Below are 15,786 nucleotides of genomic sequence, written 5' to 3'. Positions count from 1 at the left end.
TGTTAAACTTACAGATGTTAACTAATCACCTTTCACAACTACTGTAGTAAATATTATAAAACTACATTTAACTATGTAACAGTAACCTTCTATTACTCTTACTTTGCTATGCTCAGAAATTGACAATTCTGCAGTAATATCATACCAGTTGATGTGAAATGAAGCACAACATGGTCCCTACATTCAGAGTTTAAAACAGAAAGTTGTTAATGTTAAACCTAGAGAATGATTTGTTTAAATACAAGAAAAGCATACTTGAGAGTACTTGAGAAGATGACATAGTGACAAAATGTTGCCAGAGGAGGGATTGGCCTTTGTGAGAATGACGCAGCAGGGAAAAAAACCAGAGAGTATAAGGGAACAGAGGGACAGATTTGTTAGCAGAACAAACTTGCTAATAGAAAAACAGGATCAGAACTATCAAACATGCAAAACTACCAAGATATGAAATGTGCTGTGAAAAAGAAAAAAATTATTTGCATATAATTTACACATGCCGATACGTAATTTTTATGTATCTCCAGAACAGACTATGACATACAGTGGTAGAAAAGGAAAATTACTGTAACTATTCAATTATAGGTAAAGAGGAGGAAACCCAGTAACATCCACAGAGTGCACATATTTTAGGAATAGTAAGGAATAAGCAATCTTTCAGGATGAAAGAATACATCACAGCCATTTTTCATGTTCTGGGAATTCCACAAGGTCTTTATCTGTATTTAAACAGGACTACAGTGTATATTCTAGAACTGTACAAATGTCTCAAATTAGTTTTAAAAGCTTGCAAATGTTTGCTTTCCCATAACACAATGCAGTTACCACAAGAAAGCATAAAATGCAGTTACGCAAAAATATACTCTTTCATGTGCAGAAAGAATTTGAGATCTTTTCAGGTAACAGGTAAAATACAAAAAGAGGTAACAAATTAGTTTCAGGTATTTTGATGTTACGTGATTATGTTTTGCTTCTACCGAAAATAATTCTGAGCAGCAGTGATCCATCTCATGTCACAAGGAGTTTCCATTTCGTAAGCATCATAGTGAGGATTAGCTCAATCAATCTAGAAATAGTTTTAGCCAATTTCTCTGCAAAGGAATCATAACATTACTGGATACAGTGGAAGTATGCCAAGGCTGGGTTCGACCTCTCGAATTACAGGAAATTTGCCAAGCTTCCGTTTTTAAGGGGTGTCACTCTGCATCCAAGTAAGACAATAGATGAGGAAGAAAACATTTAAACAGTATTAACATTTCCTGAAGTAGCAGTGAGGAAAAACTTACTGCCTCTGTATGGTTCAATAAAGGGGAAACAGAGGAGAAATGAATTAGCTTTCAATGAAACCATACCTGGGAAAAATCCAAGATATTTTGAAGGAAAGCAATGAAAACTACTGAAGATGGAAAAAGGGGAATTCTTTAGTTTAAGAAATCAAGATTTGCTTCTAGGAACCAAAATGAAGTTGTAGTTTGATCTACTCCCATTAGATCACATGCCATCCTTTCTTAAGTAGGAAGAAGTCCAACTTACAAAATGTGAAAATGGAAAAATGGCTGCAAGCTGACAATTTTAATAGAAGAGAGAAATGAGACTTCTTTCAGAACAGGGATATTTTTTATTGTCAAGGTCAAGAATTTCAATGCTGGACAGGAACACAGGATATACAATAATTTTGTAGATTATGATTGTGCAAATGCTTCAAATCCCACCACAATTTTGAGATTAATAAACTAAATACTGGATAGCTTCTTCTACAATTTCAAATCAATTAGGTTTTCCATTGCTACAAGTATTTTTAGTTGATATGCTGTCATGAAAGTCAGTCCACGCTACTATGCGATACAATCTTTTGGTGACATTTGTTAGGTGCTGCTTTATCTGCTCTGTAAAAATGTACAGATTAGAAAAGAGCATGCAGATGTTCCTACAGTTATCTTGATCAAGGATATCCAGCTGTTTATCAAGACAAAAAAAAAGCCCTTTTATTAATTTATTCAAGTCCAGTTTAAAAACTATGACATTCCCCAAAACTGTAAGTCTCTTGGACATTTATTTCCCTTTGTAGATCTATGGAGCCAGGTGGGTATTTTCTAAGAGGAAAACTGAAGGATAAAAGATCTTGCTGTATACACTCGGTGTCCGAGGACTGGCTGTAACTGAGAGGACACTGTATGCCCACTCATGGAGGGCAGTATGACTTGGTAAGATTCAAATAAATGTTTAACTACCTTCTGCAAAAACCCAGTCACATGAGTTAAGACTGCATAGCAGACTGTTTACACATACATGCAACAATGTAGATTCACAAAATTGAGACTAGAGAGACTAAGACTAGAGAGACCAAGGTGATAATCATCTAGTAACTTTAGTTTTATCTGAAGTACACCTTCTATTCTTTAAGGATATCAAGAGACCACTTTCCCTGATAATTCTGATTGTAACCATTTCTCACTCAATTTCCTCCTAATTTCTGTCTTGCATTTCCCTGGCTTCAACTCCCAGCCATTAATTGTTATTTCATTAATCTCAATTTCTGAGAGATAAAAATGTTTCTTAGACTAATACTTTTTCTTTGGCATGTTCAGGGCACTGTTGACAAGACCCTTTTCAGACCTCCGTTATTAGGCTAGAGCAAAACCAGCTCACCAATTGTATGACCAAAAGTGCCTGTTACCGTGAGGTCCTAACAGATCCAGGACCAAGCAAGTAGCACACTGTAATGGCTGCAACATGTTGCCCTGCTGGACCTTCTAAACTGTGAAGGTAAATGCCTTCTCCTGGGGCACCATGCTCAGCACACCCCAGTGCCATGCACTGCACTAATCCTATTTGAAACCCAAAAGGCTGGCAGAAGGGAATATTCCTACATATCTTCTCTTACCAGCTTTTGGAAAATCCACTCAGACACACCTGTGGCACCTTGCTAGGAAACGTGGAGCAATCCACACACAGCTGTCTCCGCATGTTTTATTTCCCCCTTCCAGCCACAGGCATGGTGTCGCCTCTTCCCAACCCATTTGTTGGAAACTGCAGAAAAAGTGCAATGGTTCTGAAGAGGCTATGCAGGCACTGTCTGAGGGACCAGGAGACAGCTTCTCAGAGACCAGAACAGGTCACTGTCAAAGGGAGACTGGAACTGTGTCTCAGTGTCCTACAGGGGGAAGACCTACTAAGGGTGCAGACAGTGACTCTTCCAAAGAAAACATGACTCAGCTTCTTTTTACCACTTTATGAACATCAGCTGATTCTTAACTTGTATTAATCAGAACTCCCACTGAGAAAAAACGAAAAACCTGGGTGTACAGTGGAAGGTCATTTAGATTGAAGGGATCTGGACAAGGACCTCTCTTACAAGAAAACTTTAACAAGTATACAGCACAACAGGTATAAAACTTGGCCCAGTTCCTTTATAAGGTAGAGAGGTTTCCTCTTCTTTGAAAAGAACAGAAACCTGAACTAGAGAGATACACCTGATAAGAGAGGGACAACAAGGGATATCACTGGCTGTCTGATTTCAGACTGATGAAAATATTGAGACACCTTCCAGGTAGATGAGACTGAAGGCTTTCAAATGAAGAGGTGCCAAGTTCTCAAATTCTCTCAGTGTTCTCACGGTGTCTTGTGTTATTTACTTAATCCACTAAAACACCTGGCATTAAGTGGCTGTTAAAATTGGAATGTCAACTTTATAAATATGAAGGTGGTTTCGTAGCCATCAGGATTGCTGTGTGAATGATAAGGGCTCAAAAATCAGAAGGGATAGAACTGCCAGAGCGAGGTATATTAATCCATTTCCAGTACTGAAGAACAGAGGTGGTACTACCATCACCATTCTAAACTGGAAACAGCTTTCCTGATGTCTTGCCTTTAAATTAAGGCAAAAGTTGAAAACTTTCTTTTAAAGAAAAAATGATTGCTAACAAAAATTTGAAATAACCTTAATCAGAGCAACCTTTTTCTAACAAACTGCCTTTATAAGCAATAGAATAACATGGCTACACTGGTGGGTTTTCTTTCAAATTAAAATATATTTCAGAACAGACAAATTGCAGTTGTAGAAAACTGTACAAAGAAACTATCAATGCTTCTAACAATTTTAAAAAGTAAAAAAAGTAAACAAAGATGTGAAAAAGTATACAAAGAGAAAATTTACTGGCTTATGAAAACATCTGCATATACAAACCTATCCCCAAGATAAAATATAAAAATATATATTGAATTTATGCAGATATGCTCTGGAAAGCCTGCCTATTAAAACATTTTACCTAGCCTTATAAAGGATACTAATAATTTACACTTTGAATGAGAATTAATTTTGCTGTACTTACTCTCTGAATGCACAAACAGCTGCTGCCTAGACAAAAAATCCTGTTACTTGCTGATGAAGAATAAAGTGTTTTGCCTTTAAATCCATGGATTCCTAATAAAATGGCCCAGAAACGGTATGCAGAGCTTATTGGCCTATAGCAGCACTAATGGAACACTAAAATGAGTCTCATCCTGTATCTCTATTTCTTTAACACCGTGTATAAATGTGTTGCATCACCTCTAAAGAGGGGAATAAACAAAAAACCCCCAAACAAAACCAAACAGCAACACCCCCCCCCCCCCAACTATGGCTGCTTAAATAGAAAGTTATTTTGCATCTCTTATTGGGTGAAATTCCAAATAATTTCTGACATACAGCAGAACATTTGGAAATACAACACAAAGTCTTATTAAACTAATTTTCAACTTGCCAAAATTATTCAACATGATTAAGCCAAAATGATTAATGCCAAAACCCAGCCAGAAAGAACAGCTCAGCTCCTTCTGGTATCATTAAGATGTAACCTATAAATAAAATCTGAAATGGTTAACAACATTTCTGTGCAAACTTTTGACACGGTATTTAGAACTGCTTTCTCTGGTGGGCTTTGCAAGTTCGCAAATACAGCATTTTCAAATAAAGTATTCATATTTAAGAGGCCAGGCTGTATACTGTCTAATAAAAGCAGAATGTTAGCATAGGTTTTATAAACTTATCTGATAACTTCATTACATTGATTTAAAATTGGATCTGCATACAAAACCTAGCAGTAATGTACAACATCTAAGTAAGTGACAAAGTGATTAAGCAATCCCCATAGGTGTACTGTTCTGAGAGTAAATAAATAGTTTAAAATATGCATATTGATTTAAAAAATAGAAAATAGTATCCACAAAGTGAAGGCACAGCTAAGTTTCTACATTCCAATTCATAACTTTATCATAGTCCTGAATTCTTTGTTTTATGTGAGAAAGCTTATTCTTTAGGTATTCACAACGCTCCTTCTTCTCCAGAAATGCAGGATCCTGCCAAAAATACAAAAACCTTTAGATTAATATATTACACTTTCAGACTCTTCAAAGAATAGTCTATTACCTTCATGAAAGGCTGGAAAAAGAGGTTCTGCTTTTATATGCTGTAGTTACTTAGTAAACAGAGCAGTTTTTAAACAGAAATCTGCAAATATAAATGACATCCCACTACATAATTTAGATTTTATAGATGTCTTGCGGAATGTCTAATAAATCCCTTCCTCCAAAAATGCAATGAAGTTTAACAAAAATGGACACAAAATTTGAATTCCATGGAAAAAAAAAAAGGTACTTGTAATGTATTACGTTTTCAATGGAACACAGGTACACATTTACTGCCCACATTTAAAAATGCAAAGTGAAACCTCTTGTATTACACTGAAAGTTACTTTTTGAGAGTCTGTCCAAGTTGCATACCACAAAGAAAATACTAAACTTCTATTCAAGGGTAAGACTGTTTTCTGTTGTTAACTTATCTATTGGCTGTGTCAGTCATGGTATATAAATGAACTGGATCCCCCCAAATAACCAGTCTTCTAAATACAGAATGCTAAGAGATGAGACATACTCTCAGAAGATGAAAACATTTAACTGTTGGGTCAACCCCCTCCCCCCCAGCTAACGGAATCATTATTCCCAAAAAAGGTTGCTGGCATGAGTGGAGTGGTGGAGTTGTGTCCTAACTTTGCCAAAGTTTTATAAGACGAAATATACAAAGACCTGTAGTAGCTACAGATACCCTGAGCCAGTCAGTGCATTGTACCTAGTGTCAGACATGTTGGCTATTTACACTTTGCTATTCATTAGATTCACTAGCAATGTAAAGTTGAAAACACTCACGTTTTTCTTCTTCTTGTATTCTTGCAGAACTTTCGATATCCTTTCCTGTTCCTAATGAGAGAGACCACACATTTTTAAACACCTTCAGTATGCTCCATTTCTTCATGTAAATTCTACAAAACACTCATCAGAAGTAAAATTATTTGATCAATCCATTCTAGTTGTAACATTTTAGTTGTAAATCTTGTACTTGAAAAACAATGAAAGTACACTAATTGTAACTCATTCAAACTGAAAGCTACTAGCATGAAAAAAAAAAAGCCCACCAAAAAAACCCACAAAAAACAAAAAATCATCTATACAACTTAACTGCAACTTGGTACCTAGACTGATGACCAAACAAGAAGTAACATATTCAGGGAAACTTTCTCTCCCACTAAGTCACCTTCAGCACTACAAGACACTATGCCCTACCTAAAGACAGTCAGAAACTGTCTAATACCACGCTTGTTTTCCACAAGCCCACTTCACAGGTACTTACATATATGCTTTCAGGATGGTGAGGTAGCTGTCTCAGCAATGCATCCAGCTCATCAAACTTTTTTAATACAGCATGAACTTCCACAGACAGTTCTTTATACTCAGCAAACTGGTCATTGAATACTGCTTTGTACCGGTCTCGCATTTCATTTGTTTGAATTGCTGGGTATTTCCTTAAAAAAAGTTTTCAAGGACTAGTCTTAGAGGTAGGAATTCAACAAACACATGGACCCTTCATCTTGATAGTGTACTTCTGTATTGTTTGCTAACCTCATAACCTGCTGAAATTTGCATATATACAAAGCATTGAAATCACAGAATCACAGAATGACAGACGGCTGAGGTTGGAAGGGATGTCTGGAGGTCATCTGGTCTTGCCCAGGATTGTGTCCAGAGGGTTTCTGAGTATCTCCAAGGGTGGAAACTCCATAAGCTCTCTGGGCAACCTGTGTTAACCCTCACAGTGAAACAGATTTTCCTAATATTCAGGTGGAACCTCTCGTGTTTCAGTTTGTGCCCTAGTCTACAGCAAACAGTATAAAAAAGTATGATCTCATACTTCACCATGGAAAGGCCTACCCTTTGAAAGGAAGCACATTACATATTTAGCACCTAGAAAGTACAAAAATAGCCAAATTTCAGGGGCTAAAAAGACAAGTAATTTCCCAAGTATTTTATTTTTTTCTAAATTGTCTGTGTGGTGGTCTACTGTTCCTTTGGCAGTTTTTGTACCTGCTAGATTATAACATTCTGCTTTACGATTTGAGGTTTGGATGGGTTTTTTTAGATTTAAGATTATTTACTTATTTAACTGGTTCTATGCCATTGATACCAGCACCCATCCTCTCTATCTGTAACATTAACTTGATAAGAATTGTGAGTTCCCATAGCACATGCATGGCAGAGAAACCCTGAGTGTATATATGAGAAATGCTGAGTGAAAAACATCATTCAAATATTCTCCATTAGGTTTGTTCATCAAAATCAAGTCACTTACGCTAAGTAGTCTGGCATCACAATAGGTTTAGGAATGTGTCCTGCAGGTATATGACCATTAAGTAGTTCCGGTTTTCTTTCCACTGATTTAAGCTGCCTGTAAGTAACCTCTTCTCTTGGTCTGTCATCACTTTCATACTGTTTTAAAAGAAAAAAAAATTAGTTCTTAATGAAGTTGGTTTTACTTCAAATGCAATATACATAAACCACAAAATACCCAACTCATTTGAAGATGGAGATACAAGTATTGAGCAGCAGTAGAAGCAAATCATAGCTATTTCTTACAACCCTTATTGCAATTAGGAAATTAGTAAAGAGTTACAGTAATGTTTCTCACACAGTATCTGTCTTCAGTTTGTCCTAACAGCAGTACCAGTGACAGATAAATACTTCTTGGGGCTTGGAAAGATTTGCCTTGGATGTCTTAAAAAAACGATTTAAGGAAGTTTCCTCAGATATCCATCTAATTTGTGAATGAACAGGAATCACTCAGTTCTCCAGAGTTTCCCTTTCCCTTTGCACAATTTATCTCCTGATCCAGAAATAAAAGCATGTGGAGTCTTGTTGGAACACATAAAAAAGGATCCTGATCCAGTACTGAAGCAACTGGGGAAATTCACAGTATTTAACAGGAGACATTTATGACTGAAATAAATAGACCATCAATTCTTTAGAAATCATTAACATCTGCTGTTAAGATCATACACAGTCTTTATAGTGTATGCAACTGCACCTTTGTGCGGCAGAAGCACTAACTGCTGATACTTCAAAACCAGCAAGGTGGTCTTTGGAGGGATGGAGGGAGCCGTCTCAGAGACACAGGAACAAGCTCAACTCACAGAGCACCTCCCCACTGTGCTTCCACCGACTCTCCTCCAAATTAAGCAGCCAGCCAGGAGGAAAGAGCCTCCAAAACCTACAGCACATCAGATGACCTGCCATGTCTGCCAAACTCTGTGATAAACACTACAGAACTTGTCACTTCATAAAAGAGGGTAAGAACACACAGAGGCAGTCATCAGATTTGCTATTTACAGTAGATTTTATAACCTAGTCTAACTAGTAGTTAACTTTTTTGCAAGCTTCTTCTGAATCTTCTAGGTAGGAAAATGTTTGGACTACATTAAAGAATTAAACCTAATCTCTTCCAAGCCAAATAAGTAAATAAAGACATAGGTCAAAATAGTCACAAGAAAAAGAACAACCATTTTGAAATACCAGTAAACAGAAAAATTTCCTACCTTCTTTTCTGGAAAAGAGGACTGTGTTTTCATCTATCAAAAAATGGAAAGAACTGTAAGTTTTGTTTTCAGCAAAAATAGTATGCAACAGGACACACTCTTAATCTAAACTTTTCCAAAATCACGCTGCACAGAGAATTACATTATATTTAGGTTTAAAGAAGTTTAGCATAAGGAATATTTACAGAGTAATTGATTTAAAGACTGTTTAAGAATGGTGAAACGAAAACACTACCCAAAATGCAGAACAAGAACAGGATCTCCCAGAGCACAGCTGTAATGAACAGCTTGCAGGAAATACTTCATTCACCTCCCAGTCTCCTTCATTATTTCACATTTCAGCCCGTATTAACTCACTGACACTCTGCAGGCTAATTCATTGCCTAGAAAACACAACACTGCACTAACCAGTAGCTCAACCAGCAGCTGTTTTGCACAGCACTCTCCAGAGCCTAACCTGTATTACAGAAGTATTCCCTTTAGAAATGTTATGTGACTGGAATAAAAGAACATGGATACTAACAGGGAAGAGCAACTGGACACTTTCTGTATAATTCCAGCAATCATCTCATTCTTGCTGGACATATTAAAAGTTAAATTAAAAAACTTTTGTCAAAGAGCTGCAACGTACTTTTCAAATAGGGAGTCTCAGTTTTGTATTAGATGGTGAAATGAAAACCAGCGTTAAATGAAAATGCTGCAAATCAAAGTTGCATTTCCTCTGCTCTGTGACTGCAGTCTGAAGTCACTCCTACTAAAATCACTTAAATGCTGACTGCTCCTTAAGTTAGGTTTATGTAGGCCTCACGTACATTCATTTTTATGCTATATTAAGTTTTATTAATTTTTTAAAGTTTTTTTTGGTGGTCTTTTCTCATGAAGGAGGTTTTACACAAATGACTGAATTCTCAAGCTGAGAGCAATTACAGTTTATCATTAACCAGCTGAGTATTGAACACTTCTAGTAAGGGCAAGGCCAGCAGCAATGCTAAATACTTGATGTGATAAAGATATTGATTGAAATCTGAGACACCAAAATCTAGCCAACTCTGTTATTACTATTATTTTCTGGTAACTATTGTAAAGAAAGCTGAAAAGTAAAAATAAAGTAGTACTTGGAGTTTTGCTTGCAAAGTAAAAATCAGTATTTCATGTTCTTACAGTCATTCACACTAGCACTTAATGTGCTGAAAGCCCAGTCTTCAAATAAATGCTAGGTGGCTTTAAGCCTAACTCTACTGCACAGCTGAACAAGCATATTGTTCACTTCTTCCTTTGTTTGGAAAATATACACCAGGAAGTAGTTCATCAGCTGACACAGGAAGAGCTGAGTATTACAAACAGAACAGAGCCAGCTCCTTACCAAAAAAAAAAAAAGTCCAAAAATTTGGATCAGACATCTTAAAAATGCCTTTCACTTGGTGATATCAAAAACTGTTAAGACTGGTGGAAGTTCACCGTCCAAGACCTGCTGCTGAGAAGACACCTGTCAGGACTGTGTCTACGGCATGGAAAGATCTTCCAAGTGCTCCGCATCACGGCATACCCAGTAGACACAGAGTAACTCGGGACTCACCTCCTGTTCCATTAGTTCCCTGTGCCTCCTGGCTCCTTCATGCCTCCATAACTTTAGAGAAACCACCGCACTGATTAGATAGATGATCACGGTGACAAACAAGAAGATGATCGCGGCTGTCTGACCTCCCTCTACGCGGCAAAAAGATGCATTTATCGGCGTCTTAAACAACTGGTAATAGCAGAGCCCACCTCGGTTGGTATCGTTTACATACACTATGGCAGCCGACATGTACAGAAAGAACAAGGCGACGTTAATGCCGAACTCGGTCAGAGGCCACCAGTTGGAATCGAGGAGGATAGTCCGGTAGTACATCGACATGCCCAGCACCAGCAGCACGATCGTGACTATCCACGCCATTCCCGCCACCACCAGGATGAAGGGCGTTTTGGGTCCGCTGTAGGAGTAGCCTCCGTAGGCGCCGCCGGCCCCGTAGCCGTAGGGCTGCGAGTACCCGAACATGTTGTACCACTCGTTGTCCTTGTGCACGTAGGCCGTGACGCAGGCGAAGACGGCGGCGCCCAGCAGCAGCTCCGCCACGCAGAGGATCCTGAGCAGGCCGGCCCAGGACTTCATGTAGGCGTACCGCAGGTTGTAGGCCTCCACCCGCTCGCTGTACGCCCGGCCGGTGGCAGCGCGCCGCTCCAGCGACCCGAAGGGGTCGGCGGGCAGCATGGCCTCGGCCTCCTTCCGCGAGTGGTAGCTCCCGCCCGATCCTCCGTACGGATCCTTGTAAGAGCCGGGCACCGACCGGGGCTCCGGCTGCAGAGGGCCCGGGGAGGGCGGCGGCGAGCACTCGACCCCGTCCGAGATGTACCTGATGTCGGAGGCCGCGCTGTCCCAGCTGGAGCCGTTGTTGCGCCTCCCTTTGAAGAAGTTCTTCCACGAGTCCGGGATGAACCGCCGGACCGGCTTGAGCTCGGCCGGCCCGCTCGGGCCGGGACTGCCCGGGCCGGGACTGCCCTCCCCGGGGCAGGCGTCAGGGCCGAAGGGGGGCTGCAGCGGCAGCGGGGGCGGCGGCAAGGGGGCGGCGGCGGCCCCCAGCTCCGCGTCCCGCGGGAGCGGGCAGCCGGGGCCGGCCCCGCGGGGCAGCGGGGACCTGCCGGGCCGCCCACCCCCCGAGCTGGCGCTCCTCGACATGGCTGGCGCCCGGCCCAGCCCCGCTCGGCCGCCTCTCGTGCCCGCGACAGAGGAAACTGCTGCGGAGGCCGAAGGGCGGCCGGTGCCACGCCGGGTGGAGGAAAAGGGACGATCCCGGCGGAGAGCGCCTGGCGAGACCCGGCCCGGGCGCACCCGCCGCTCCGCGCCGCGCCCTGCGCACCCGCACCTGCGCTGCGCCGCCCCGCCCCACCCGGGCGGCCTCACCTGCGGCGGCCCAGGCGCCTCCGCCCGCGCCGGCGGGAGCTTCCGGGCGGGCAGCCGCGGCGGGCAGCGGCGGGCCTTCCCGAGCCGGGAGCGGCCGGCCTGCAGCGGGGAGCGGCCGCTGTCCCGCCCGCTGCACCGCCGCCGCTGCGGGCCGCGGGGAGCTGCGCCGAGGCCGCCGCGGGACCGCTGAGCCTGGTGACTTGGGGGGGGGGGGGTGGGTGGAGCCGCCCCGGTTACAGGGAAACCGTTCGGACAAATGAAAACCGCTTTTTCGTGTCCTACCTCAAACACGGGATTATTCTTTCCCCCTGCAAAACTGCAGGTTAAGGAGGAAACCGGCATGCTGCACTGTGAACTTACTTGTACAGAACGCGGAGAGCACGGGGACTTCTGCTTGACTGTTAGATTTTCCCCCTGATAAATGATGGAAATGTTTTCAGAAAAGGAGTCCAAACCAGTGTAATCCAACATGTGTCCAAGTTATATTATTTAAAAAAATATATATTTTATGTTCACATAAAATATTTGTGGCAGAGTACAAAACAACATTGATGCAGGAGGAGTTTTATTTACACTGTCAGTGTGGGATATAAAATTTTTTACATACACGCTTCAGTCTCGTCTTTCAGAAGGTTCAAACTTTGAAACAGCAATTTTTGAAGGTATAAATTTTAATAAAACCTTCAAATGCTGACAACTTATCAAAGGTGAATACCAGAAACATGCTGTACAGATGCAGAGTAAATAAAAATGTTAAATATAGAGTGACACTACCCATCTACAGTTTCTTTCTAACTCTACTAGTCTTAATTTATTGTTACCTCTCTTTATAAATATAGCTAACTTTTATGGCTCAGAACAGGCAGGGAATGGCTTGTGCTTTAGTATTCAGCCCAGGTCTGATCCTGCAAAGTTAAGGAGAAGCTAAGGAAACTTGTCTTGATGCTGGCTTGGCCTTCTACCCCATCTATGCAGGTAAAGGAGTACTTTTGTGCAGACTGTGCTCTCTTTAGCAAAGGCTGTTGTAGCATATTACCTGTTCTGGTGAGTCAGTGGTTGATATTTTGTGATATTGAGTTGCTATCCTATTCCTTTGTTTTTAATTCATTTTCCTCAATGATGAGCTTTAGCAGGCAGAGGCTGGCTTCAAGGCAGTTCAAGGATGCCTCACTTGGTCCAAGATTAAAGATCTTGTCTTCTAGATAGGATTTAGGGTTTGCCAGTGGTAAGTGAGGGGGAGATCAACAGTGGGAGCTGTGGGAGGATGGCTGGAGACAGACCCATGTTTTCTTCAGAAACGTGCCTGGCGGAATGAAAAAGAGTGACCCAGATTTTCAGGTGTGAATTGCAGGGTCATACTGACTTAAATACAGCGCTATGGTCTGCTTTCCTTCTCTGTTTCTTCTGCTGCCTCTGTCACACACACCCATCGATGTGCAGCTTGTGGAGCCGTGTGCCTGAGGTGGTGCCACTGACCTGTTCAGCAGGCAGCCTGAAGGACCCATCTCAGAGACAGGTCACTGGCATTACTTGTGTACTTGCTTTACTACCTCCCCTTGTTCTCGAAAGCTGAATTTCAGCATTCTGCGAGTGACAAGGAGAGCATCTGTTTCCACGGCAATTTCTCTAAGTGACTCTTGTGTTTACTGTAGAAGGAATCCCTTCCCACTAAGGCAATGCCAACAGCAGTGGTGGCATCAACAGAAACTAGTGTCCGTTGAATGGCGTAATGGCATGACGTGGACACTGATTTGGCCTGTCGGGTTCTCCCTTGTCTCTTACTGTAGCTCAGTGTACTTCTCTTCCTATAACCATTCTGGCAGGTTGCTGGGACAGTGTCATTGAGAGTCTATGTAGCAATCAATGTGGTCGTTTCCTCACACCTGCCAGCCCTTACTGCAAATTTCTGTAAGAAAGAAGACATTCATAATGACATACAGCAGTATGTACAACTGAAACTTTACACACACAGCCTTTCGTATGCATATAACACACATTTATACATACAGGTGTATATACATTCATGTGTGTATATACCCCCCCATACACACCCCCCTCCCTCTGTGTGTGTAAAACTAGCCTGGGGACTCCCATTTATGAACACACACACACACACACTCATGGGCTGCTTGCTTTTCTCGGTGCATTTTATTTGACATTGAACTTCACAGATAGGAAGTGTGCAGACTTACGAAGAGGATCGTGGCTGGGCATAAAACTGTGATGGGCTTACTTTGGAGGGGCCTTCATCTGTTCTCACGCTGCGGATTTTTATGGTTTCAGTTAAGAACTTGTCATACCAAAGACTTTGGTAAAAACCTTTGTTGTAACAGTTGCTGTTATTTGATAAATAGTGACCTTTTTAACAGAGTTTCCCATGTTTTCGTCTCAGCAGTGCCCTGAAGAATTTCTGAAGTGTATTTTTGCATAGAAAAGGAAAAAAACACCCAAAACATACAAACCCTACTAATAGCAGAGTAATTTTGCATGAAATATCCTGGAGTAGGGATCTGTTCACCTCTTACCCGCGCAAAAGGTGGGTTCAGGTGCAGCTTTTTGCGCATAATGGCAAGAATTTCTATTACATTACACTTCACTGAAGCAGTGGCAGAACTGCATTCGGTTCAACTTGCCTGTGTGAATGCATTCATTTCCCAGAAATTTTGTGCAAGTTCAGAGAGACTGAGAAAAAGCACACCTTATTAGCTCTTCCTCTTTCAGGCTTTATTTCTTTATTTACCCAGATGCACTGGGCTCTGCTTCATCATACACTGCATGAAACTAAAGCTATCCTGAATCATGCCAGAATGTCCTTTTCCATCCCACTATAGTTTTTTAGTGGTCTGGGGAGTTCTCGGAATAGTTAGGGATAATTCTGTTATTGACTCTCCCCCCACTGAAGTAAGTCTGAAATATTTCACCTACATGCGAAGGTAAAAACAATCTGTGAAAGAAATACAACTAATTTCTGTTTCTGAATACCAGGGCTGAGTTCAGATAATATGTAATGGGGACTACACCAGTTCTTAAATGAACAGATAAAACTGCATATGGTTAAACCTAGAAAATGACACATTTTTCTTACTATACTTTTGTTACCTTCAAACTACTGATAAAAGATCTGCGTTTGAACATGCTGGGATAAATTCATTCAGTAACTGTTTCTGTTTCATTAGGATGATTTAAGCTTTCCCTGTGATGTTTTGCTTGGGCATCTGGCCATTGCAGGGATGAAACGGCCAACAGATTTGATAGCAGTCTCCATTACTGCTCTTGGATATGGTTCAACTGTCCATTTCCATTTGACGAATATTCCGAATAAGTCTCCCACAGGGCAAGTAACCTCTCAATAATACTACTTTCATTTTGAATTTGCTACAGAGATACCTGCTCTAACATACTACTTGTGCAGTACTATGCAATGATGGGTGATTCCTTCTTGCTGTCCACCATGCCTCTCCTCAGTCCCTCTCTGACAAAGTTGCAAGGACAGCCTGTTCCCATCTGCCACTCAGCTCAGATCTGGCCCCTTTTCAAAACCAGTCTGGACTTACGGAGCATGCCCATAGTGCTAAAAAGACTATGCCCTCCTCTTCTACCAGTTTGTTCCACAAATGTTCAGTAGGTTTTCATCATCAATCCTTATTTCTGAGGAACAATGAAAATGGAAAGAGTTGATTCACTCAGAGTTTACAAAAAAATTGTGTTGCTAATTTTAAACCCACAGTAAAAGGCTACAAAGCTGTATTTATCGATCACACTATAAGCATAAATGGTAAACTACAGACATGAAATTAGGAAGTTTTACTAAACATGCTACTGCAAGGGGTTATGAACACGGAAATAAAGGTTTAACACATTGTAGACAAACTCTTTTCTTATTAAACAAATTCACTCAATCCATTTCTCTTCTATACCTTCCATTTTCATATAGAGGACAACATATTG

General features: G+C 41.2%; 1 protein-coding gene across 7 annotated transcripts; it reads right to left on the bottom strand.

The window, feature by feature from the left end:
* Positions 1-1,592: 1,592 nt before the first annotated feature.
* Positions 1,593-11,814, bottom strand: MARVELD2 (MARVEL domain containing 2). 7 transcript variants are annotated; one of them, XR_012621660.1, is made up of 8 exons: positions 10,474-11,814; positions 8,898-8,930; positions 7,658-7,794; positions 6,662-6,833; positions 6,181-6,231; positions 4,329-5,334; positions 2,911-3,027; positions 1,593-1,953 (listed from the first exon to the last, which is right to left on the bottom strand). XR_012621660.1 is itself a non-coding variant. In XM_074812706.1 (6 exons), the coding sequence occupies exons 1-6, from the start codon at positions 11,611-11,613 to the stop codon at positions 5,218-5,220; spliced, it is 1,650 nt and encodes a 549-aa protein (XP_074668807.1). In that variant the 5' UTR covers positions 11,614-11,814; the 3' UTR covers positions 1,593-5,217. The 7 variants fall into 7 exon arrangements, 2 of the variants coding, with proteins under 2 accessions (XP_074668807.1, XP_074668808.1); XR_012621658.1 differs by having other exon boundaries at positions 2,882-5,334; XR_012621659.1 differs by having other exon boundaries at positions 2,911-5,334.
* Between the last annotated feature and the right edge of the window lie 3,972 nt (positions 11,815-15,786).

This window comes from Strix aluco, chromosome Z (assembly GCF_031877795.1).
Source record: "Strix aluco isolate bStrAlu1 chromosome Z, bStrAlu1.hap1, whole genome shotgun sequence".
NCBI classification, from domain to species: Eukaryota; Metazoa; Chordata; class Aves; order Strigiformes; family Strigidae; genus Strix; species Strix aluco.
This window is presented reverse-complemented; position numbering and strand designations above follow the sequence as displayed.

Excerpts from the sequence above, each read along its gene's own strand:
- MARVELD2 (XM_074812706.1), bottom strand. The coding sequence starts at position 11,613 with ATGTCGAGGAGCGCCAGCTCGGGGGGTGGGCGGCCCGGCAGGTCCCCG. Across the intron at positions 7,795-8,897 it reads CCTCTTTTCCAGAAAAGAAG|TATGAAAGTGATGACAGACC; the intron begins GTAGGAAATTTT and ends CTTTTAAAACAG. Across the intron at positions 6,232-6,661 it reads ACCATCCTGAAAGCATATAT|GAACAGGAAAGGATATCGAA; the intron begins GTAAGTACCTGT and ends CTCTCTCATTAG.